The following is a 26,114-nucleotide window of genomic DNA, read 5'->3' on the forward strand; positions in this document are numbered from 1 at the left end:
ACAGGCCGTTTTTGGACTTGCTTGGGAGCTGCCCTGCTACTCCAGAAAGCCTCATTATGGGAATCATGAAGTCTTTTGGACCCCCTTGGTGCGTGTGTGACTTCGTCATTCTCAACGACTGAGCTGGGTGTGGAGTCCACCTTTTCTCAGCGTGGGATGCCCATAACAAAACAGATCCTCCTTCAGAGCACGAATACCACCTGATATAATATGTATTTGCTTATTTGCCTTCTCCTACCATGTAAAGGACTGAATGATCGATCCCAGTATCTAGTAAAGTATCTGTCATAATCATTCATCTGTTCATTCATTCAAGAAATATTTACTGAGTATCTACTTTGGGCAGATTCTGTTAAAGGCACGGTCTATAGTGGAGATCAAAGCCCCTGCCATGGAGCCTACGTTTCCAGAGGATAGGCTATGTTGTTCATTCAGTATGTATTTGTTAAATGAAAGAATACTAATATTATTTTTGTCTGGAGATAAGAGATGGAAATACCAGACCACCTGACCTGCCTCTTGAGAAATCTGTATGCAGGTCAGGAAGCAACAGTTAGAACTGGACATGGAACAACAGACTGGTTCCAAATAGGAAAAGGGGTACATCAAGACTGTATATTGTCACCCTGCTTATTTAACGTATATGCAGAGTACATTATAAGAAACACCAGGCTGGAAGAAGCACAGGCTGGAACCAAGATTGCCGGGAGAAATATCAATAACATCAGATACGCAGATGACACCACCTTTATGGCAGAAAGTGAAGAGAAACTGAAAAGCCTCTTGATGAAAGTGAAAGAGGAGAGTGAAAAAGTTGGCTTAAAGCTCAACATTCAGAAAACGAAGATCATGGCATTTGGGCCCATCACTTCATGGCAAATAGATGGGGAAACAGTGGAAACAGTGTCAGACTTTATTTTTCTGGGCTCCAAAATCACTACAGATGGTGACTGAAGCCATGAAATTAAGACACTTACTCCTTGGAAGGAAAGTTATGACCAACCTAGGTAGCATATTAAAAAGCAGAGACATTACTTTGCCAACAAAAGTCCGTCTAGTCAAGGCTATGGTTTTTCCAGTGGTTATATATGGATGTGAGAGTTGGACTGTGAAGAAAGCTGAGCGCCGAAGAATTGATGCTATTGAACTGTGGTGTTGGAGAAGACTCTTGAGGGTCCCTCGGACTGCAAGAAGATCCAACCAGTCCATCTTAAAGGAGATCAGTCCTGGGTGTTCATTGGAAGGACTGATGGCTAGAGCTGAAACTCCAATACTTTGGCTACCTGGTGCGAAGAGTTGACTCATTGGAAATGACCCTGATGCTGGGAGGGATTGGCGGCAGGAGGAGAAGGGGACGACAGAGGATGAGATGGCTGGATGGCATCACCGACTTGATGGACATGAGTTTGAGTAGACTCCAGGAGTTGGTGATGGACAGGGAGGCCTGACGTGCTGCGATTCATAGGGTCACAAAGAGTTGGACATGACTGAGCGACTGAACTGAAGATATTAATATGAAACACAAGGAGTCTCTGGTGGTTCCAGGCTCCCAGTGCAGGGGGCCTGGGTTGGATCCCTAGTGGAGGAACCATATTCCATATGCCACAGCCCAGAGTTCTCATGCTGCAACCAAAGATCTGCCATGCCACAATGAAGATTGATCTCCAGTGCCTCAACTAAGACAACACAGCCAAATACACAAATAAAAATTAAAAAATAGAAACACAGTATCATATTATGAATATAACATTTTTATTCATTTTTTTGTTACAGACTAGTGTTTACTTAAAAGTAATATTTAGGGATTTATACTCATAGGACACATTATAGTTAACATCCAAAGACAATCAAAACATATTTCCTGATGATTTATTATATGCTTAGTACTAAAAAGCCCCTAAATCTGTAGTGTTGGTATTGTAAGATTAGAGAGTTGTTTTTGGTAAATGATTATTATAGAAAAACACTGAGGAAAATCTCAACCATTATAACTGGTAAAGTATGATTTTATATTTCACAAAGGACAGTAACAGCCTCACTTTATAGCAACAGCCTCACTTATAAATTATATACACTTCAAAGTCATATTTTGATACTTTTTTTCCCCCTTCTCTTCTTGCAAATAACCAACAAGATACAAACAGCTTCCAACTGACATTTGTGAAAGGCAAACTGCAAACTTCTAATTATGGTTCAACTTCACCAAAAGAAGTAAAGGTGCTCCCTCTGACCACCTATTCCATGAAAAAAAAAAATGTACTCTGACTTCTAAAATGGATTTTAAAAATTCAGTAGAAAGATTTAACAATAATCAATATTCCAACACTGATGTTTCTAATACCCAGAAACATCCACTTGGCAGTTGTGAGACTAAAAATTGAGTAATGTTATACAAATGTAAATTACCATTAGCTAGGAGAAGGCAATGGCACCCCACTCCAGTACTCTTGCCTGGAAAATCCCATGGACAGGGGAGCCTGGTAGGCTGCAGTCCATGGGGTTGCTAGGAGTTGGACACGACTGAGCAACTTCACTTTCACTTTTCACTTTCCTGCATTGGAGAAGGAAATGGCAACCCACTCCAGTGTTCTTGCCAGGAGAATCCCAGGGATGGGGAAGCCTGGTGGGCTGCCGTCTATGGGGTCACACAGAGTCGGATACGACTGAAGCGACTTAGCAGTAGGAATAATCACTTAATTCTTAATCATGTTTATACTTAATTATAAACATAAGAATGATTTTTAGATTAAAAATAATGAAGAACATCTCCATCATGTGTATTGTGTTCCCAAGAGTCCCTTTCAGATAGATCTGTGAAATAACACAGAACCCAATGTTAACATAACTTTCATTTTAAAGGCCCCCCAAAATAGGGCTTAAGTAGTGAGATCATTTCTATTAGACTTTATATTAGTATCAATTAATGAGTTAATCAATCAATTAACCTTAGTTAATTATTACTTTTTCTAAACAAGTACCAGATGATTTAATCTCGCCCAAATGAATGGGTCTCTTTTGGTTGATCAATGCGATAGAGAAACTCGGCAGGTAAGAAGTATCCGAGGTACTCCACTATATCTGGGGTGGTGTCATAATGGTAGTGTCCACCTTCTCCATGATGACTGAAACAATGAGTGTGCTCCAACCGCAAATCAAACCCCTAGAATGACAGAGGAGCCATCTGTTAGTCTTCCAATTAGAACTTAGGGGATAGGAGACCTTTTAAATTTAGGCTACAGTAATTTTTGGGGATAGGTAATACAGTCACATGAATCAAAATTCAGAGGGTGCAAAAGTTTATATTCAGTAAAATTCATCTTTCCAACTCCTGCCATTACCACTCCTTTCCTTAAAGGCAACCACAGTAAGCAGTATCTCCTATATCCTTCCAGAAAGATCTATTTTTTTAATTACTCATATCTAGTATTCTGCAACTACTATGCTGTATGTTGTTTTTCTTAAATTAACAATATAGCTTTCAGATCATGAGAGCTTCCTAATTCTTTCCAAATGTGATTTAGATTATTTCCAGCTCTTCTGCTATTACAACAATGATGTCATGAATAACCCTTTTCACTAATCATTTTATCATGTAAGCATATATTTAATGATTAATTCCTAAACATGTAATCACTAGATCAAAAGATATAACTAGTCAGTACAGTGGTAGATATTTGGTTTGAATTAGTCTATATTATTATTTTTCAAGGGTAGAAAACTAGAATATGATGAATAGTATGAAGAACAGCAAATAGATCTGAATCCTGTCCTGATTCTACTGTTTAATAACATAACTTTGGATGCTATTTAAAATGTTTGGTGCTTTCAATTCTCCAAAGGTAAAATCTACTTTGCCTAGATCTTAAGTAGTCAGCTACTTGCTTCCTTACCTTTCAAGGTAATTCTAGAAACTATCCCAGTTCTTAATTAAGAACAAAAAGTGCTTAATTATTCTAAACGAATATTCTAAAAATCAAGCATTACCACTGTAATATCTTTCAATGTAAAAGACAGACATAGACTTACGGGGTCTCTGGAGACAAAAACTGGCAGACAAACCAAAGGAGCCTTCATCTCATAAAAATGCAACCATTTATTCACGTCTTCATCAGAGTTCAATGGACAGGAAGAAAATTCTGCAGGCTACAGTAAGAGGACATTAAACATGTAAACATACTGAATATTTCTGAGCTAAAAATTTACATATAATTTCATTGTTAAAAGCTTTAAGCTTTCTTATACATTCTACTGCTATTTTTGGCACCAGGAGATTCATATACCCTAGTTTTCAAAAGGACCGCCAACCAGTGTGTACACACTGAAAGATACGACTGAATAAATAAAGGAGTCTATTGCTGTATTTTTATTTTTCATAGCTTATCAGCTTTCATATGAGCATATCCTCATCCCAGTTTTAAATGTTATTATTGCTATTGCTAGATGGAAAAAAAAAAAGCAAGGCATTGAAAGTGGAGTAGAAGCATCAAAAAGAATAAAGTATTGAGGAGGAATACACTTAAGGAGGCTAAAGACTTGTACATTGAAAAGTGCAAAGCATTGCTGAAATGAATTTTAAAAGACTCTAATAAATGGAAAGGCATCTTGTGCTCATGGATTGGACAATTTAATATTGTTGACATGTCAGTACTATCAAATATGATCTACAGATTCACTGCAATTCCTATCAAAATCCCAATGGTGTTTTTGCAGAAACAGAAAAATTCATCGAAAATTCATATGGAATCTCAAGGGGCCCCAAATCGTCAAAACAATCTTGAAAAAGAAGAAGAAAGTTGGAAGTCTCACACTTCCTGATATCAAGCTTACTACAAAGCTGTAGTAATCAAAACAGTGTGATACTAGCATAAAGACAGGTATACAGATCAATGGAACAGAAGAGATCCCAGAAGTACATCCTTGCATATATTCTGACAAGGATGCCATGACCATTCAATGGGAAAGGACTATCTTTTTAACAAACAAAACTTGGAAAACTGATGTCCATATGCAAAAAAATGAAGTTAGACCCTTACTTCATACCAGATACAAAAGCTAAAAATGGATAAAACTCCTAAATATAAGAGCTAAAGCTATAAAGACTTTTAGAAGAAAACATCAGGAGAAAGTTTTAAGACATTGGACTTGACTTTTTAGACTTGGCATCAAAAGTACAGGTAACAAAAGGAAAACAAGTGGCATTACATTACGCTAAAAAGCTTTTGTACAGCAAAGAAAAGAAAAGTCAACAAAATGAAAAGGCAACCTATGGAATGGGAGAAAATATCTGCAAACCATATATCTGATAAGGGGTTAATACCTAAAATACATAAGGAATTCATGAGCAAAAAAAATTTTTTTTAATGATCAAAGAACTGAATTAGACATTTTTTCCAAAGAAGACATACAAATGGGCAACAGGTATATGAAGAAGCACTCAATATCACTATTCATTTGGTAAATGCAAATCAAAACCATGAGACATCAGCTCATTTTAGTGAAGATGGCTGTTACCAAAAAGACAAGAGATAAAGTGTTGGTGAGGATGTAGAGAAAAGACAACCCTTGTACACTGCTAGTGGGAATGTAAACTGGTACAACCATTATGGAAGTTCCTCAAAAAATTAAAAATAAAACTACCATATGATCTAGCAATTCTACTTCTAGGTATATATCCAAAGTAAATGAAATCACCATCTTGAAGAGATATCTGGACTCCTATGTTCACTGCAGCAGTATTCATGATAGCCAAGACTGGGAAACACAACCTAAGTGTCTGTCAATGGATGAAAACAGCCAGGAAATTAAAAGACGCTTGCTCCTTGAAAGAAAAGCTATGACCAACATAGCGCATTAAAAAGCAGAGATAGTACCTTGCCAACAAAAATCCATATAGCCAAAGCTATGGTTTTTCAGTAGTCATCTATGGATGTGAGAATTGGACCATAAAGAAGGCTGAACACTGAAGAATCGATGCTTTCGAACTGTGGTGTTGGAGAAGACTCTTGAGAGTCCCTTGGACTGCAAGATCAAATCAGTCAATCCTAAAGGAAATCAACCCTGAATATTCATTGGAAGGACTGACGCTGAAGCTGAAGCTCCAATACTTTGGCTACCTCGTACGAAGAGACAACTCATTGGAAAAGACCCTGATGCTGGGAAAGACTGAAGGAAGGAGGAGAAGGGGGCGACAGATACTGAGATGGTTGGATGGCATCACCAACTCAATGGACATGAATTGGAGCAAATTCTGGGAGACAGTGGAGGACAGAGGAGCCTGGTATGCTGCAGTCCATGGGGTGCCAAAGAGTCAGACACTTAGCAACTAAACAATAACAACAATAATGGATGAAGGGACAAAGAAATTATTACCTATCTTTCTAGTTGCGATATACATATATATGAAATATCATTCAGGCTTTAAAAAGCAGGAAATCCCACCATTTGTAACAATGTAGATGAACTTGGAAGATACTATACTGAGTGAAATAAGCCAGTCGCAGACAAATATTGGGTGATATCACTTGTATGTGGAATCTAAAAAAGTCCAGTCTAGAGAAACAGTAGAGTGGTGGTTGTCAGAGGCTGAGGCAGGATGGGAGTAAAATGAGGAGATGCTGATCAAAGGGTACAAAATTCAGTTGTAAGATGAATAAGTTTAAAGATCTAATGTACATCATGTTAACTACAGTTTGTAATGAAGTATTATTTATTTGATTTTTTAAAAATCCTATAATCATTTGGTATTTACAAATGGATTGACCTTTAATTTTGTTGTAAATAATTTGGAAAAGTAATTAAGTAGTTTCATAATATGTATTTATATGTGAGATCAGCTGGTTTGCCATTTAAAATTATCAGACTAAAAATTTTAAAACAATATATTTTGTGACAGCTTCATTGTTAAAACAAAACAACATTAAAGTGTAACACTTTTACATTTTGTTCATCATTGACTCAATGGACATGAATTTGAGCAAACTCTGGGAAATAGAGGACAGAGGAGCCTAGCGTCCTGCAGTCCATGGGATCACAAAGAGTCTGAAATGACTTGGGAATGAACAGTGACACTTCATTCACTCACCTACCAAAAATTATTATTTTTTTAAATAATTTTTTTGTTTATTTTATTTTTGGCTTGTTGGGTCTTTGTTGCTACATGAGGGCTTTCTCTAGTTGCTGAAAGCAAGGGCCACTCTCCAGCTGTGGTATGTGGGCCTCTCATTCGCAATGGCTTCTCTTGTAGCAGAGCATGGGCTCTAGAGTGTGTGGGCTCAGTAGTTGTGGCTCGTGGACTTAGCTGCCCTGTGGCATGTGGGATCTTCCAGGACCAGGGATTGAACTTGTGTCCCCTGAAATGGCGGGTGTATACTTAACCACTGGACCACCAGGGAAGTCCCAAAAATTATTTGTGAAATCCTAGATGACCTGGTTTGTCCATCATTAATATCTTATAAATATATTCTTTTTTTTTTTTTTTTTTACAGTTAGTCCAGTTCAATTCAGTTCAGTCACTCAGTTGTGTCCGACTCTTTGCGACCCCATGGTCTATAGCACAACAGGCCTCTCTGTCCATCACCAACTTCCAGAGTTTACTCAATCTCATGTCGGTTGAGTCAGTGATGCCATCCAACCATCTCATCCTCTGTTATCCCCTTCTCCTCCTGCCTTCAATCTTTCCCAGCATCAGGGTCTTTTCTAATGAGTTAGTTCTTTGCATCAGGTGGCCTTCAGCCACCTGGAGCTTCAGCTTCAGCATCAGTCCTTCCAATGAATATTCAGGGACTGATTTCCTTTAGGATGGACTGCTTGGATCTCCTTGCAGTCCAGGGGACTCTCAAGAGTCTTTTCCAACACCACAGTTTAAAAGCATCAATTCTTCGGCGCTCAGCTTTCTTTATAGTCCAACTCTCCCATCCATACAAGACTACTCAAAAAACCGTAGCTTTGACTAGACGGACCTTTGCTGGCAAAATAATGTCTCTGCTTTTTAATATGCTGTCTAGGTTGGTCATAACTTTTCTTCCAAGGAGCAAGCATCTTTTAATTTCATGGCTGCAGTCACCATCTGCAGTGATTTTGGAGCCCAAACAAATAGTCTCTCACTGTTTCCACTGTTTCCCCATCTATTTGCCATGAAGTGATGGGACCAGATGCCATGATCTTCATTTTCTGAATGTTGAGCTTCAAGCCAACTTTTTCACTCTCCTCTTTAACTTTCATCAAGAGGCTCTTTAGTTCTTCACTTTCTGCCATAAAGGTGGTATCATCCGCATATCTGAGGTTATTGATATTTCTCCCAGAAATCTTGATTCCAGCTTGTGCTTCATCCAGCCCAGCATTTGTCATGATGTACTCTGCATGTAAGTCAAATAAGCAGGGTGACAATATACAGCCTTGACATAGTCCTTTCTCGATTTGGAACCAGTTTGTTGTTCCATGTCCAGTTCTAATTGTTGCTTCCTGACCTGCATAGAGATTTCTCAAAGGCAGGTCAAGTGGTCAGGTATTCCCATCTTTTTAAGAATTTTCCACAGATTGTTCTGGTCCACACAGTCAAAGGCTTTGGCATAGTCAACAAAGCAGAAATAGATGTTTTTCTGGAACTCTCTTGCTTTTTCGATGATCCAACAGATGTTGGCAATTTGATCTCTGGTTCCTCTGCCTTTTCTAAATCCAGCTTGAAATTTGAAGTTCACGGTTCATGTACTGTCAAAGCCTGGCTTGGAGAATTTTGAGCATTACTTTGCTAGCGTGTCAGATGAGTGCAATTGTGCAGTAGTTTGAGCATTCTTTGGCATTGCCTTTCTTTGGGACTGGAATGAAACATGACCTTTTCCAATCCTGTGGCCACTGCTGAGTTTTCTAAATTTGCTGACATACTGAGTGCAGCACTTTCACAGTATCATATAAGATTATAATTTTCATAATGAATTTTTTCCCTAAACCACAACCATCTTTTTTTTGACAACCACCTTAACAGTAAACTCAATATACTGAGGTTGGGATTCTTGCAATGCAAATGATCAGTTTCTAAGGCTGGGGTGCCATCAGGGCAGGAGAGCCTGACTCCAAATTAACTTTGGGCTTCCCTGATAACTCAGTTGGTAAAGAATCCGCCTGCAATGCAGGAGACCCCGGTCTGATTCCTGGGTTGGGAAAATCTCCTGGAGAAGGGAAAGGCTACCCACTCCAGTATTCTTGGGCTTCCCTTGTGGCTCAGCTAGTGAAGAATCCACCTGCAATGCAGGAGACCTGGGTTCAATCCCTGGGTTTGGAAGATCCCCTGGAGAAGGGAAAGGCTACCCTCTCCAGTATTCTGGCCTAGAGAATTCCATGGACTGAACTGTATAATCCATGGGGTCGCAAAGAGTCAGACACAACTGATCAACTTTCACTTGCACTTTCAAGGCTTATACTCAGAGCTATCTTGATCTTTGAAACTAACTAAGAAGAAAGTTCTATTATTATTAACATGAAGAAAGCACTCTAGCAGGACCTTATCATATAACATGCTTTACAGTATTCTTTGTCATTTAAATTTAAGGTAATACGATCATAGTAAAAGGATTTGTTCAGAACGTCTTTAAAGGTTAAATTCTCAATGTATATTAAAATCTCCTACAATCTTAAGCACATGCACATGCACACACACACACACACACATGTGCAGAGGCCTTTACCATAATATGAGTCTTCACTTTTCCCTTCTGAATTATGAAAGCACCTCCCATTCCTACAGGCTTATCTCCATAATGTTTTTCAAGAGTCTGCCTCATACATGTCACAAAGTTAAGTTTTCCAGTTCTTCTTTTGACTTTCACCTCAATGACCTAGAGAGAACATAAATGTACATACCATTGTTCTAAGCTGCAAAATATTATGCAAATAACTACCAAAGTGAAACATTATATAATTCAGTGCCATCAAGCAAATATTCAATTGTTTGTTTTGAGCACCCAGATATTAGCAGAAGTGTCTCAGTCCTCTAAGTCTTTTTTCCTAAGTCTTAATTATATATATATATATATATATATATAAGATATATCATTTACTCTAATAATGTCTTATTCATGCTTTCTTGGACTGAGAAAGAGAGTTATAGCTTAATTTTATAAATTTATAGCTAAATTCAACACTGAACTCTTGAGATTCTTACTATATGTCAATATGGTATAAGATTGAGAATTCTTTGATTTAAGGGATTAATTTCTGATAACTAGAGAGGAGAAATGACTATATTTTCTCATTTCCTTTAAAATTCTGGACTTCTATTACTCCCACTTTAGTAGGTATTTTTGCTTCACCACCTCATTTCTTAAAGTGGCTGAAGTAGTTATTTTTGTATAAAATCTGAGAGTTCTCACTACTGCTAAAACTGAAATCATCTTAAAAAAAACCAGCTTTATTGGGGATACAATTCACATACCATACAATCCATCTATTTAAAGTAAACAATTCAATGGCTTTCAGTATATTTATAGAGTTGTGTGACCATCATTACAATTTTGGAATATGAAATCATCTTTTTTTTTTGGTACTAACAGGAAATAAATATGAAGTGGGGCATTAATTCTCCTTCTCTCTTCTTTCTATAATTTCTATAATCTATAATATAATCCCATTATTTATAACTATCTCAATCAATGTCTGATCAGTCAGGAATGAGCAAGTTATATATGTACTAACTGTAGGTAGACATTATCTACTTCAGCTGCATGGTTCATCTATTTGACTAACTCAAGAATATCCTATTACCTTTTAGTTCCTTGGAAAAAGGCTATTGTTTACTAGTATTATTCTTAACCTTAGTTTTAAATGATACTTTCACTCTGCCTGCAGTACTCTCTGAATCTTTCATAACTGGATTATTTAAAGAGCTTTAACTTGGGTAGCTTTGGATTTTCTTAAGAAAATTACAGTAGCAATAAGCACTCAGATTTTTAGCTCTCTGAGAAATTTTGGAGAATACTGCATTTTTATGAACAAAATCACCTTCCCAGGTTGGCCTTCACTGGCAAAAAGATTAGCCAGTAATGCACACCCAAAATCATGATATTTCTCACTGTATTTCTCTAGTAGACACCCTCCATCTGCAGGGTTAACCCGAGCAAAGTAACTTCCATTCACAGGAGGTTTGTGTTCACTTTCTGTTTGAACAAGTAGCATAAACTGAAAAGAAAAGTAAATAAGGTACTTAGTCAATCCTAGAATCTCTATGCAAAACAGAATATCTTGAAAATGTGACAAAATATTTTGCCCTAGACTTTAAGACATTTTATTTCAAGATCTAATAATAAAACATGAAAAATAGAATATTTAATGTTAGATTAAAATGTTAAAGATTTACAAATCTCAAAAAGCTGGAAAAAACATTTTATAAAATGTTTACAGTATTATGGTGTTTCTATGAGATTGTGACATTTGCTTTAAATTTTCCCATTTTAAATTTTTAACTTTTTCTATCTTGAACACTAGGCAATTTATATTAATGTTTCTGTAAAAGGGCTTGTATGATTATTGACTAACGGTCACAGCTGTAAGAGGCAGTGAGAGAGAATATGCAAACTGAGGAGGTTATTCACTCTCTGTTCATGAGATGTGAAGAAGCACTGACATTTTTATGTTGGAAATGTATTGACATACACACTGATGGATATTACCTTTCATAAATAATAATCATACTACTGGGCTAGATCCCTACTATTAGTCTGAAAGAGGGAGTTGACTAGATCATTAAACATTTCATGCATCTTCTGATTGAAAGCTAGCTGTCTTTGAACTAGCCAAGGTCAGAATAGCTAGGAATCCTCTGATGTGTATGGACCAAAATCTTTCACAGTCCAGAGTCCTCGACAAACCACAGCAGGACCTTTGATAGACTCATCTATGACTGAATGTATGTCTTAAGAAAATATAAATTAGAGATTAGTGCTCCATTTCAGTTCGACTAACTGGAGCATGTTCTATACTTTAAGTCAGTATCAAATCTGCAGAGACGTATGATATCAACCACTTACAATTCATTCAGATGACAGGATTTCTGATAAGGCAGTAAAAGGAAAAAGGCAAACTAAGTCTCAAATCAATAAATTAAAATAATTATATTAATATATAATATATATTACATATTATATATAACATATGATAATATGCTGACCTCAGAATTGAATCCAAGAGTCTGAAATGGGCCTGCTCCTGCTCCAAGAACAAAAGCTCCAGGAAGCTGGATGTCTTTTGCAATCTTATTTAAATCATAAACCTAAGTAAGAGAAAAAGCATATTATTTAAAACTGACTTACATAAATTCCCAGGTTTACTTTTTGTTACTGAGTCCATTAACATTTGCCTGTCACATTGGTCAGTGGATCTTCTAAGAATAAAAATAGGAATCAATTTCCATAATCTTCATGTGAATGTGAAAAGTAAAAATACACTTACTTTTTTTTCATTTACAAGAGGCAGTAAGTAAGGCACACCTCCTACTTCTGCAATTCTAGTTTTTCCACAGATGCCTAAAAAGAAAATACACCTTAAAAATAGGTGAACATCTACATCTAAGTATAGAATACCAGAAGACACTTATTAAGAGTATATATCTTTTAGAAGAATTGACGCTTTCAAAGTATAGTGCTGGAGAAGACTCCTGAGAGTCCCTTGGACAGCAAGGAGATTAAAGTAGTCAATCCTAAAGGAAATCAACCCTTAATATTCATTGGAAGGACTGATGCTGAAGCTCCAATACTTTGGCCAGTTGATGTGAAGACCCAATTCAATGGAAAAGACCCTGATGCTGGGAAAGATTGAGGGCAGGAGAAGGGGACGACAGAGGGTGAGATGGTTGGATGGCATCACCAATTCAATAGACATGAGTCTGAGTCAACTCCGGGAGATAGTGATGGACAAGGAAGCCTGGCATGCTGTATAAGGTCCATAGGATTGCCAAGAGTCGGATACAACTGAGCGACTGAACAACAATAACTTTTGGGGCTTCCCTGGTGATCCAGTGGCTAAGATTCTGAGCTCCCAATGCAAGGGGCCTGAGTTCAATCCTTGGTCAGGGAACTAGATCCCATATGCTGCAACTAAAGATTCTGCATGCCACAACTAAGACCAGGTGCAGAGAAATAAATGAATCAATAAATAAGTATTTTTAAGAGAGTATACACATTTTACTCTATATCCTGTGATAAACCATAATGGAAAATATAAAAAAAGAAGGTATATATGTGTATAACTGATCACTCTGCTGTACAGCAGAGATTGTCGCAACATCGTAAATCAACTATACTTCAATGTTTTTTAAAAAAAGAGTATATAAGTTTTCCATTCTCATCATTTTACAAATAGCAGGGGTCAGAATCTGTATTGTGTTGGCCAAAAATTTCCTTCAGTTTTTAAAGTAAAAATAAAACACACATTTTTCGTTGAACAAAGTATTCACTATTTTGTTCCACTGCCTTCTGCCATTTTTTAGGTAACTTCATAATTCCATCTTCCCAACACTTTCTACCTTTTTGAGCAAAGAACTGTTCTCAGTGCCTTTAACAGTCTTTTAGGGAACTGAAATTCTTTCCATGAAGAAAATCTTGTAAAGACCGAAATAAATGGACATCCAAAGGTACAATGTCTGGTGAATAAGGCAGATGAATTAGAATTTCCCAGTCAAGCTATAACAGATTTTGCCTGGTCATCAAAGAAACAGGTGGCCTTGCATTATGGAGGATTATGCATTTTCTGTTGACTAATTCTGGACACTTTTTGTCAAGTGCTGCTTTCAGTTGTTCTAATTGGGAACAGTACTTTTTGGAATTAACTTGTTTGATTTTCCAGAAGGTGCTCATAGTAGAATGGACTCCCTTCCAAATCTCTCCATTTTCACAACATCACCTTCTTTGGATGAAGACCAGCCTTTGGTGTGGTTGGCGGTGGTTCATTTCACTTACTCCACAATCTCTTCCATTCCACGTTATTGTACAGTATTCACTTTTCATCGCCCATCACAATTTTTTTTTTTTAAAGAATGTTTTCATGTCATTTAAGTAGAAAATCGCATGTGGCAATATAGTCAAGAAGGTTTTCTGTGCTTAACTTATGTGGAACCCAAATGTCAAAGCAATGAATATAACCAAGCTGCTGCAAATGATTTTCAGCACTGGATATTTTAAGTGTGTCAGCAATCTCTTGCATGGTATAAGTCGATTATTCTCAATTAATGTCTCAATTTGACTATCAATTTCAACTGGTCTACTTGACCAGGGAGCATCATCCAGTGTATCTTCAGCAGAAAACTTCACAAACCACTTTAGACACATTTTTTCAGTCACAGCACCTTCTCCATACATTGCACAAATCTTTTTTGGGGTTTCAGTTGTGTTTTTACCTTTCTTCAAGTAATAAAGCATAATATGCTGAAAATGTTGCTTTTTTTCTTCTATCTTCAATACTAAAATGGTTACACAAAACTTATCCATTTTGATAAATTTTTAAAAAATGTATGCTGATATGACAGCTGTCACAATATAATCTAACAAAACTGTCTGAATGAAGCTAAATGCAACTAAGTGCTATTAGAGCCATCTTAAGGAAAAAAACAAACGAATCTTTTGGCCAACCTAAAAGTAGCTAGGACCCCTGTCCTACCTGTGTTTTTCTTCTTTTTTGTTGTTTTTCTGGCTGGGCCACTTGCCTTATGGTATCTGAGTTCCCTGACTAGGAGTCCTAACCACTGAATTGCTGAGGAGTACCCCACTTGTGTTTCTAATACTGTCATAACCAAGTGTGACTTGATATAGTTAGTAACATAAAGGCAATGGAGTTGATGGTAAGGCAAGGGCTAGAACTGGGGCCAGTGTCTGGATTGGATGAAGTTTCTATATTAGTCTATAATGACTTAGCCCTTTAAAAATCTTTTTTTTGTGGGGGTGGAGGGCTTTAGCTAAAGTTATATTTTAAGGGGACTTCCCTCGTGGTCCAGTGGTGAAGACTCCACATTCCCAATGCATGGGACCCAGGTTCAATCCATGATCGGGGATCTGTATGTATTCCACAACCAAGAGTCCTCATGCCATGGTGATGATCCCACGAGCCACAGCTAAGGCCAAGAGTAGCCAAAATAAATAGTGTAGCCTTGGGGCAGGTTTTTCCTTAAGTGATACCAGTTCAGTTCAGTCGCTCAGTCATGTTTGACTCTTTGTGACCCCTTGGACTGCAGCACGCCAGGTCTTCCTGTCCATCACCAACTCCCGGAACTTGCTCAAACTCATGTCCATTGAGTCAGTGATGCCATCCAACCATCTCATCCTCTGTCATCCCCTTCTCCTCCCGCCTTCAATCTTTCCCAGCATCAGGGTCTTTTCGAATGGGTCCTTCCAGTAAGGACATACAGAACAGTATTCTTGAGCTCTTCTGCAGAACTAAAACCCCCACCAAATGGAAGATGTTAACTACTTGATGAAACATTCTTCATTCCAAAGAGAAAGTTACAGTTCAATAACCTTGAGAACCACAGATCATAGGACCGCCTGAGACGATCTCTATACTGAACAAATGCAAGCCTTGAGAGCACCCTGATCCTTATGAGAAACCCCTCCCCATGACTAACCCCTCCCTAAGACTCCCCACAACCCCCACTTCAGTTTGGGACCCATAGTTTTGAGAGCATTAGTCTGCTATGTCCCTCTTTGCCTGGCAAAGTAATAAAGCTATTCTTTTCTACTTCACGGAAAACTCTTTGTCTCTGAGAGTCAATTCGACACTGCTACACAGAGTCTGTTTCAGTATCAATATTAATGTCCCTCCTCACTTTGAACATTGGTAACCAGTTGACAAATTTGTTAAAGGGATGTAAATATTTAATAGATGATTCAAATAAATACAAGGCTTTTAAGATCCCTTCTGATATTGAATAAATAAAACATAAAAATTATAATAAGTTTCCATAACAGTTACTTGAACAATTAAAAATAAAATTTTCATGTGATACTCATATGCTAGCCTACTGGATAGCTATTATATAACCTATGAAAGTTACAAAAGTACATAAAACACCATATTTTCCTACAAGGGTATAAAATGAAATTTGACCAATATTAGAAAACACAGAAATGAAGCACAATTTAATCTAAAAGTTGGGGCAATATCCTTTAATTTAAGATAATCCTTAAAAATAATTTTGGTTTCAGGAAAAGATTTGGTCTGAAAAGGAAAAGCTAATTGCAAAGATTGCTTACCTTTTATAGGAAAGGTAAATGGCTCCTTAGTTAAATCAGGGCAATCAACTACAGAGACCTGGACTTCAGCAAAGTTATCCGTTAGCCCCTTCTGCAAGACTAATGAAGACAAGAAAAAGGGTTATCATTAGGGAGAAATTTGCCATCACAGATCGTCTTCCCTTGATTGTTTTGTGTGTCCTATTTCCAACCTAAACTTGTGTAATTTTTTTTTTTTTTTTTTTTTTCTGGCTGCAGCGCCCAGCATGTGGGATCTTAGTTCCCAGAACAGGGATGGAATTTTTGCCACATGCAGTGGAAGCAAGGAGTCTTACCCTCTGGAGTGCCAGGAAGTCCCTAAACTTGAGTAATTTAAAAGGAGCCTAGGGGGCCAGCAGTTAGGACCCCATGCTTCTACTGAAGGAGGTACTCCCGCATGCTGTGCTGCCAAAAAAATCATATAAACAAACAAAAAGAGGGGGGAACAATCTTGTTAATGAACTTATTTAGATACTAGACACATAATTAATCACAAGATATGCATACTAATATACATAAATACTTCCATAAATACCACTGTAAGCTATAGTGATTATAAACCCCTGAAGATAAACACTGCACTCATTTTCTTTTAGGGAAAGGATTCCAGGAATTGAAACATAAATATTTAAACTGCTAGAAAGTAAGCAATTACATGCAACACCTTCATTAATGTTTACAGGCAAAATGTTTAGCAAAAGAGGACATGAAAGTATGTGCTATATGACTTCACTTTTTCAAACAAAGGCAACTAATCTAAGGTCACAGAAGTCACAACAATGGTCACTTCCTGGGAAAGTGATATTGACTAAGAAAGTGTGAGGAGTCTTCTGGGATACTGGAAACAGTTTATACCTTTTTTTTTAAACTTGATTATTTGGCCATGCTGGGTGGTATGTGGGATCTTAGTTCCCCGAACAAGGATTTGTGCACCCCTCCAGAATCTTTTTTGTTTTTAACATTTATTTATTTGACTGCAACAGGTCTTAGTTGAGGCATGTTGGATCTATTTTTTAATTGGAAGAAAATTGCTTTACAATGTTGTGTTGGTTTCTGCCCAATATCAACTTGCCATGCTATGCTAAGTCGCTTCAGTCGTGTCCGACTCTATGCGACCCCATAGACAGCAGGCCACCAGGCTCCCCCGTCCCTGGGATTCTCCAGGCAAGAACACTGGAGTGGGTTGCCATTTCTTTCTCCAATGCATGAAAGTGAAGTCGCTCAGTCGTGTCCGGCTCTTAGCGACCCCATGGACTGCAGCCTACCAGGCTCCTCTGCCCAGGGGATTTTCCAAGCAAGAGTACTGGAGTGGGGTGCCATTGCCTTGAATCTGTCATAATTTTATATATATATATATATATATATATATATATATATATTCCTTCTCTCTCCTGGCTTCACTTTCTTTTTCTTACCTATTAATAGATCCCTTCCCTCGAATTAATCCTGTGACACTACCTTAAATTCTTGTTCAAATAAGGTGAGATACCTAAAAATATACACAGAAAAACCTAAGCAAGGTTCACTGGCAGTCTGTCGTATCAGGAGAGGGGGTAAAAGTAGTAGATTGGAAACATGATTAATGTATCACAGTAGATTATTTTAAGAGTACTGCAACTGGTAAAAAGTTAATAAAGCAAAACTGTGTACTCTTTGGGTACCACACACATTTAAATCTTGGATTATCATATTCATTTTCATTCTGTAAAGTTAGTATTTCATCAAGACTATTTGAATGGTGAATTTAGGTTTTTTTGAGAGGTAGAGATTTGGACTCTCCTATCTTGGAATGTTTTATTTTTATTTTTTTTCCCTTAGGATAATAAAAAAGACTCAATATAGTATTTACCTCCAACAAGCTCCTCTAGACTTGGCACATGAAAAGAATATTCAGCACAAGCCATCTTCTTTCTTCCTTAGGGGACAAGGCACAACCTTTAAAAGAATAACATAGCTATTGGGGAAAAACTAGTCTGAACCAACTAAGTCCAAGATGGCAAAAGATTCAACTTCCAGTAGACCTTGAGCATTAGTTGTAAAGCATTAGCATCTAAATGGCACACCCATAAGCACCATAACCACAGAAGGCCAAAAAGTGGGTGGTGGCCCAATTCCCGAAAATCTCTGCCCCAAATAGTTGGAATAATCCTCCCACTTGTTAGCCTGTGAAGTTACCCAGCCCATAAAAACTAACCACCCTACATTTTGGGACCTCTAGCTTTCTGAGCTGGCCCACACTGTCCATCTTTCTTCCAAGGCCATCTTGCTTTTTGAGACAGATGGCATTCTGTTTATGAAATTAGTTCAGTTCAGTTGCTCAGTCGTGTCTGACTCTGCAACCCCATGGACTGGAGCACGCCAGGCTTCCCTGTCCATCACTGAATGTTGAGTTTTAAGCCAACTTTTTTACTCTCCTCTTTCACTTTTATCAAAAGGCTCTTTAGTTTGTCTTCGCTTTCTGCCATAAGGGTGGTGTCATCTGCATATCTGAGGTTATTGATATTTCTCCCAGCAATCTTGATTCCAGCTTCTCCTTCATCCAGCCCAGCATTTCGCATGATGTATTCTGCATATGAGTTAAATAGCAGGGTGACAGTAAACAGCCTTGATGTACTACTTTCCCGATTTGGAACCAGTCTATTGTTCCATGTCCAGTTCTAACTGTTGCTTCTTGACCTGCATACGGATTTCTCAAGAGGCAGGTCAGGTGGTCTGATATTCCCATCTTTTGAAGAATTTTCTACAGTTTGTTGTGATCCACAGTCAAAGGCTTTGGCGTAGTCAATAAAGCAAAATTAGATGTTTTTTTCAAACTCTTGCTTTTTCAATGATCCAATGGATGTTGGCAATTTGATCTCTGGTTCCTCTGCGTTTTCTAAATCCAGCTTGAACATCTGGAAGTTCACGGTTCATGTACTGTTGAAGCCTCACTTGGAGAATTTTGAGAGTTACTTTGCCAGCGTAGAGTATGAGATGAGTGCAATTGTGCAGTAGTTTGAACATTCTTTGGCATTGCCTTTCTTTGGGATTGGAATGAAAACTGACCTTTTCCAGTCCTGTGGCCACTGCTGACTTTTCCAAATTTGCTGGCATATTGAGTGCAGCACTTTCACAGCATCACCTTTTAGGATTTGAAATAGTTCAACTGGAATTCCATCATCTTCACTAGCTTTGTTTGCAGTGATGCTTCCTAAGGCCCACTTGACTTCACATTCCAGGATGTCTGGCTTTAGGTGAGTGATCACATCATTGTGGTTATCTGGGTCATGAAGATCTTTTTTGTGCAGTTCTTCTGTGTATTTTTGAAATGTCTCTGTAAATAAATCTACTTCCTATCACTTTGTCTCTCACTGAGTACTTTCTTTAGATAAGACCTAAAGACTTGAGCTTCATTAAGTCCTGAGTGTGTGATCTCAAAAGACAGTGGGTTGAAGTCCCAACCTGAGTTGTGAGAATTCATGAGGATTTATAAGATAAAGCAAGTGTAGATTAATGATTGCAAGAGTTCACATTGCACCAAGCATGAACATCTAAAGCTCTGGAAATGAAAGAGTTCAGTTATATAAGGAAGGCAAAAGGGCATTTAGGTGTCTGTCCTCACAGAAAGGCAACCACAGCTTTTAGTATTTAATAACTGGAATGAGAAATGTCCAAGTAACCTCTTTTAATACTAACACCTTAAATAGCTGACATTTAAATAGACAAAAGGAATACCAAATCAAGAGGGCACATGATTCATTTTTCTCCAGTCATGTACCTGGACTGAACATGCATCTTTCTAACAGTTGGTTCAAGGAAGATAGATGCTGAAGCAAAGGTAGGTAGTTGCTAAGGTTTATGAGTAAGTGTTTAAGTGGTTGTAGAATAAGAGTTGGTTGTAGGATGTTCAGGTACTTCTATAATAGATCATTTACTTGTGTTTTCTATTTTGTATTTGACAATTAGGCTAAAAATTAAATGAGTTTCTTACACTATCACTTTTACAAGAGAAAATTTAAATTACTAAGAAAAATGGCAATTTCTACAAATGATTAGCTTTTGACATTCAAATCATTTCATTTACAAATAAACTTTTTTTTTTGGTAAACAGCTTTAATGTTCAATTATTCTGATAACTAATGAAGTATAATTTGATTTTTTTAAAATATATGCTAAGTATTTTACAATAATTAGACATTTATGCAGAGATTAGTATCTTACCTCAAGTGTACAGGTGATGAGGTGAGCAAGCAGACAGAGTTAAATAAAATGTGAGCCAAAAAGCACAAACAAACAAAAGTAATACTAGGTGGGTGGAGAAATCCCACTCTAGGCCAATCACAGCAAGGAATAAAGACAAAATTCTTAAGGGTGTTTCTAAGAACACTGTTGGATTTCTCATTAAAATTGTTAATGAATACCTCATTAATCTGAATACTGTCTGACATATCATTACTGATAAGTCGCTTCAGTCGTGTCTGACTCTGTGTGACCCCATAGATGGCAGCCCACCAGGCTCTTCCGTCCCTGGGATTCTCCAGGCAAGAATACTTTAGTGGGTTGCCATTTCCTTCTACAACGCATGCATGCATGCATGCTAAGTCGCTTCAGTCGTGTCTGACTCTATGAGACCCTATGGACAGCAGCCCACCAGGCTCCTCTGTCCACAGGATTCTCTAGGCAAGAATACTGGAGTGGGTTGCCATTTCCTTCTCCAGACATATCATTACTTACTAAGTAAAAGGTGGTCCTTTGGCAACATTTGAAATACTCTTCCAAATTTTTTTTTAATTTTCAAGATTCATAATTTTCTTAGAAACTGGATTTCTAATTTTGACAATAGTTTCAAACAACACATCCTTCACAAACATATATTTAAGACCTGACACTTCTTTAGTACTTGATCAAATACCAAAATTTATTACCCTGTTCCTCTGTCCATGGGATTCTCCAGGCAAGAATACTGGAGTGGGTTGATCCCCTTCTTCAGGGGATCTTCCTGACCCAGGGAAGGAACCTGGTCTCTCACACTGTAGGCAGATTCTTTACTGAGTTACCAGGGAAGCCCTTTATTTACTTAATATGCATAATTTGGTCTCCCAAATAAAATGTAAACTCTTGATACTGGGCCCCAAACCCTATATCATCATATTTTAATTACTTCAAATATATTTTCTTTTTGGCAGCAACATGCCACTTGCAGAATCTTAGTTCCCTGACCAGGGCATCAAACCTGAGCCCTCAGCAGTGAAAGTGAAGCTTGGAGTCCTAACCACTGGACCTCCAGGGTGGTGGTTAGGTGCGTGCATGCTCAGTCGTGTTTGACTCTTTTGTGACCCTGTGGACTGTAACCCACTAGGCTCTTCTGTCCATGGAATTTTCCAGGCTAGAATACTGGAGTGGGTTGCCATTTCCTCCTTCAGAGGAATCTTTCAGAACCAGGGATCAAACTTGAATCTCTGGTGTTTCCTGCATTGGCAGGTGAATTCTTTACCTCTAGTGCCACCTGGGAAGCCTGTGGACCTCCAGGGAATTCCCTAAAATATATTTTCAAATTGAAATAAACTATAATTGTTTAGGAATAAGCCATTTTAACTTTTGAAATAATTTCAGATTGTCAGAAAATACATACAAAGAAAGAAGTACATACAATCTTGTATACACTTCATGCAAGGGCTTCCCAGGTGGTGCTAGTGGTAAAGAACCTGCCTGTCAATAAATGCAGGAGACACAAGAGACATGGGTTCAATCCCTGGGTTGGGAAGATCACCTGGAGAAGTGCATGGCAACCCACTCCAGTATTCTTGCCTGGAGAATTCCATGGACAGAGGAGCCTGCAAGGCTATAGTCCATGGGGTCACAAAGAGTCAGACATGACTTAAGTGACTTAGCACACATGAACAAGCCACAGAATCTTAGTTCCCCGACCAGGGATAGAACCCAAACCCCCTACAGGGGAAGCATGGACTCTTAACCACTATACCTCCAGGGAAGTCCCATCATCTTACATACATTAAAAAAAATTTTTGTTTTTCTTTTGTTTTGCAAATTATTTTTCTCTGTGTAATAGGTTCCAGTTTCATCCACCTCAGTAGAATTGATACAAATGTGTTCTTTTTAATAGCCAAGTAACATTCCATTGTGTATATGTACCACAACTTTCTTATCCATTCGTCTGCCAATGGATATCTAGGTTGCTTCTATGTCTTAACTATTATAAACAGTGCTGCAATGAACATTGGGGTACACATGAAGTAAGTCAGAAAGAAAAACACCAAAACAGTATATTAATGCATATATATGGAATTTAGAAAGATGGTAACAACAACCCTATATGTGAGACAGCAAAAGAGACACAGATATAAAGAACAGACTTTTGGATTCTGTGGGAGAAGGCAAGGTTGGGATGATTTGAGAGAATAGCACTGAAACATGTATATTATTATGTGTGAAACAGATCACCAGTCCAAGTTCCATGCATGAAACAGGGCCCTCAAAGCCGGTGCACTAGGACAACCCTGAGGGATGGGATGGGGAGGGAGGTGGGAGGGGGGTTCTGGATGAGGGACACATGTACACCCATGGCTGATTCATGTCACTGTGTGGCAAAAACTACCACAACACTGTAAATTAATTAGCTTCCAATTAAAATAAACTAAAAAAAAATAAATAAGAAAATTTTACAAGTGCAAAAAAAAAATTTTTTTCTTGCCCATCATTTATTTTTTAACATTGTTTCCTTTCACAATATAGAATATTTATACATACACATTAAGATACTTATACATACTTGGAAACAAGATATAGTGACACTTAAATATTTTAATTTAAATTTAAGTTTATTTAGCAAATATAGCATTATTAAATATGAATATATATATATATCTCTCTCTCAGATGATAGCCAAAACTTTAACTCTCTGTATCCAGGAGCAGTTTACTTGGTGATAATAATTAAAATAAATGGCTACCATACAGAATTAAAAGATTTATTCTAAAATGGAAAGCAAATGTCATTTTTATTTTTTTCTAAAATATTTATTTGGATGAGTTGGGTCTCAGTTGCATACACCCTAATCTTGTCAGGAACCCCACCCTTTTTGAAATTTTGCAGAAGAATGCAAGACTGCTATTGCCATGACATAACAAGTCACATGCTCCTGACTTGACTACATTGTGTGTTAGTCGCTCAATCAGACTCACTGCAACCCCATGACTGTAGCCCACTCAGCTCCTCTGTCCATGGAATTCTCTAGGCAAGAATACTGGAGTGGGTTGCCATTCCCTTCTCCAGGGGATCTTGCATAACCTCTCCCTAATACCCAGGGAGAGGATCACAGGTCTTGAGGCACTAGCCTACTGTGTTCCCTCTGTGCCTGCCAAAGAAAGCAAGCCTCCATTTCCTTCGCCATAACTGTCTCCGTGTTTCTGGTTGGCATCAATGCACAGAGAGTCAAGATTTTGGCAACAAATTCTTGCTTCCCATTCACATAAATCATTTAAGTCCTTTGGCATCAGTGCACAGAGAGTCAAGATTTTGGCAACAAATCCTTGCTTCCCATTCACATAAATCATTTAAGTCCTGTGAATGTAAAATGCTGTTGGACCCACAATCCAAGAGAGTTCACTGAGAATCAAATTCCCTGGATTCCATGGAGTTGGTAGAATGAGCACGCATCAAGAAGTAAATCAAGAAGTGAAATAAAGACGGGGGTGTTAGTTTTGTTCAGTGTTAGAGTGAGAACAAAATACATAAGCCTAATTTCAGTGATTCTGCATATAAGCTAAATCTTATGTTTGTATTTAAAACTGGTATTACACAATATAGAGTGGTAAATCTCGTGCTAATGAATTAACCTTTTAATTTCTCTTGACAATAAAGAGCAAATTAATGCTATTATTAATAATATAGTGATTAATAATCAATAAAATAGCATGATTAATAATGCCCTTGATAATAATAGCAAATTAATGCTATTAGTTAAAACATCATGACAAGTTGAAAGAGATACTACGGAAGAAATGAGACAGCTTATATCTTAGTAGCTTTAATGGCACTTTCCCATTGAATTTTGAACAAGGGACACTGCATTTTCATTTTGTACTGAGCTTCACAAATTACAGAGGCAAGTGCACTCTGGAAATATGGCAGGGGATAAGGCATGCAATCCCTGTTCTGGAACTTACTGTGCTTCACAAGCCCTACAAGAGTTGACTATCTGTGCCTGGAATTGTTCAACATTTAGAGCAAAATTGAGTAAAGAGGCTAGATTACCTTTCAGATCAATTCAATCCTAACATGATACTATCCACAAAATAAGACTAAACTGCTTTCCTGGTTTTATTATATGATACAAGAAGCTGAGGATTTGATTCCTGGGTCAGGAAGATACCCTGGAGGAGGAAATGGCAACCCACTCCAGTTTTCTTGCCTGGAAAATCCCACGGACAGAGGAGCCTGGTGCTACACAGTCTGTGGGTTCGCAAAGAGTTGGACTAGAGATCAAGCCAAATCATTCCTTTTTTTTTTTTAATTTTTTTTTTCAGCTCATTCCTTTTTGTAAGTACTTTGGGAAAAACAAAAAACATCAAAACTAAACTAGTTTAAACTTTTAGCTTTTTAACACAGTAACCATTCAGGAAACAGTGGAAACAGTGGCTGACTTTGTTTTTCTGGGCTCCAAAATCTCTGCAGATGGTGATTGCAGCCATGAAATTAAAAGACGCTTACTCCTTGGAAGGAAAGTTATGACCAACCTAGAGAGCATATTCAAAAGCAGAGACATTACTTTGCCAACAAAGGTCCGTCTAGTGAAGGCTATGGTTTTTCCAGTGGTCATGTACGGATGTGAGAGTTGGACTATAAAGAAAGCTGAGTGCTGAAGAATTGATGCTTTTGAACTGTGGTGTTGGAGAAGACTCTTGAGAGTCCCCTGGACTGCAAGGAGATCCAACCAGCCCATACTAAAGGAGATCAGTCCTGGGTGTTCATTGGAAGGACTGATGCTGAAGCTGAAACTCCCATACTTTGGCCACCTGATGCGAAGAGCTGACTCATTTGAAAAGACCCTGATGCTGGCAAAGATTGAAGGCAGGAGAAGAGGACGACAGAGGATGAGATGGTCAGATGGCATCACCAACTCGATGGACATAGGTTTGGGTGAACTCCAGGAGTTGGTGATGGACAGGGAGGCCTGGCCTGCTGCGGTTCATGGGGTCACAAAGAGTCGGACACGACTGAGCGACTGAACTGAACCATTTAGGGAACTGAGAAAATGAACAACAAAAATCCGTCGCGGGTGTCTGCTGTGATCTGTTAAGCAACTCCTGTAGGTAACAACACGAGTTCGAAGGTGGAGCAGGGAGCTGGGAGTGCTTGCGTAACAGAGGCTTCCAGTACAAAGGTTACACATTTTGAGTCACGGTCAAGGTACGATCCTCTCACAATTTAACGGAGAAGCGATTTCTGAAGGCAAAAGCGGACACAACACGACAAAACACACCTGGCCAGAGACACACACTCGCACATCCCCCACAAGACCCGCAGTGACTGGACAGTTATAGGAAACCTCAGCAGAGGTGAGGCCACTGGGAGCAAGTCAGGCGGAGTGCCTGTTTCCTTGCAGTTCACGTGCATTCCACCCGCCTGACCCCACAATTTATTCCCGAAACGTTGGCCTAAACGTCCTAGGCTATTCCACTTACCTAGTCTGTTAGAGAAGCCTACATCAGACGCCTGCTCTTACCTCATTCAACTCCGCCTCTTCAGGATTAGGGCGTCCAAGGCTCCGCCCACTGGAATCGGCCCTCCCAACGCGGGGATAAACATGGCGCCCGCGTCGTGCCACCTCCCAGCTCTCCCGTTCATCCCGGAGTCTAGTTGTTATCG

At 38.3% G+C, this 26,114-nt stretch overlaps 1 protein-coding gene across 3 annotated transcripts; it reads right to left on the minus strand.

Annotated features, from left to right (window-relative positions):
• Positions 1-1,733: 1,733 nt before the first annotated feature.
• On the minus strand, positions 1,734-26,090 carry C29H11orf54 (chromosome 29 C11orf54 homolog). Of its 3 annotated transcripts, none has more exons than XM_014477078.2 (9): positions 25,972-26,090; positions 18,097-18,182; positions 16,230-16,328; positions 12,439-12,512; positions 12,158-12,259; positions 10,993-11,169; positions 9,681-9,830; positions 4,027-4,143; positions 1,734-3,160 (listed from the first exon to the last, which is right to left on the minus strand). In XM_014477078.2, the coding sequence occupies exons 2-9, from the start codon at positions 18,149-18,151 to the stop codon at positions 2,987-2,989; spliced, it is 948 nt and encodes a 315-aa protein (XP_014332564.2). In that variant the 5' UTR covers positions 18,152-18,182; positions 25,972-26,090; the 3' UTR covers positions 1,734-2,986. The 3 variants fall into 3 exon arrangements, with proteins under 3 accessions (XP_014332564.2, XP_014332565.2, XP_070221228.1); XM_014477079.2 differs by having other exon boundaries at positions 25,931-26,026; XM_070365127.1 differs by lacking the exon at positions 10,993-11,169 and having other exon boundaries at positions 25,931-26,026.
• Positions 26,091-26,114: the final 24 nt, after the last annotated feature.

Source organism: Bos mutus, chromosome 29 (assembly GCF_027580195.1).
Source record: "Bos mutus isolate GX-2022 chromosome 29, NWIPB_WYAK_1.1, whole genome shotgun sequence".
Taxonomy (NCBI): Eukaryota; Metazoa; Chordata; class Mammalia; order Artiodactyla; family Bovidae; genus Bos; species Bos mutus.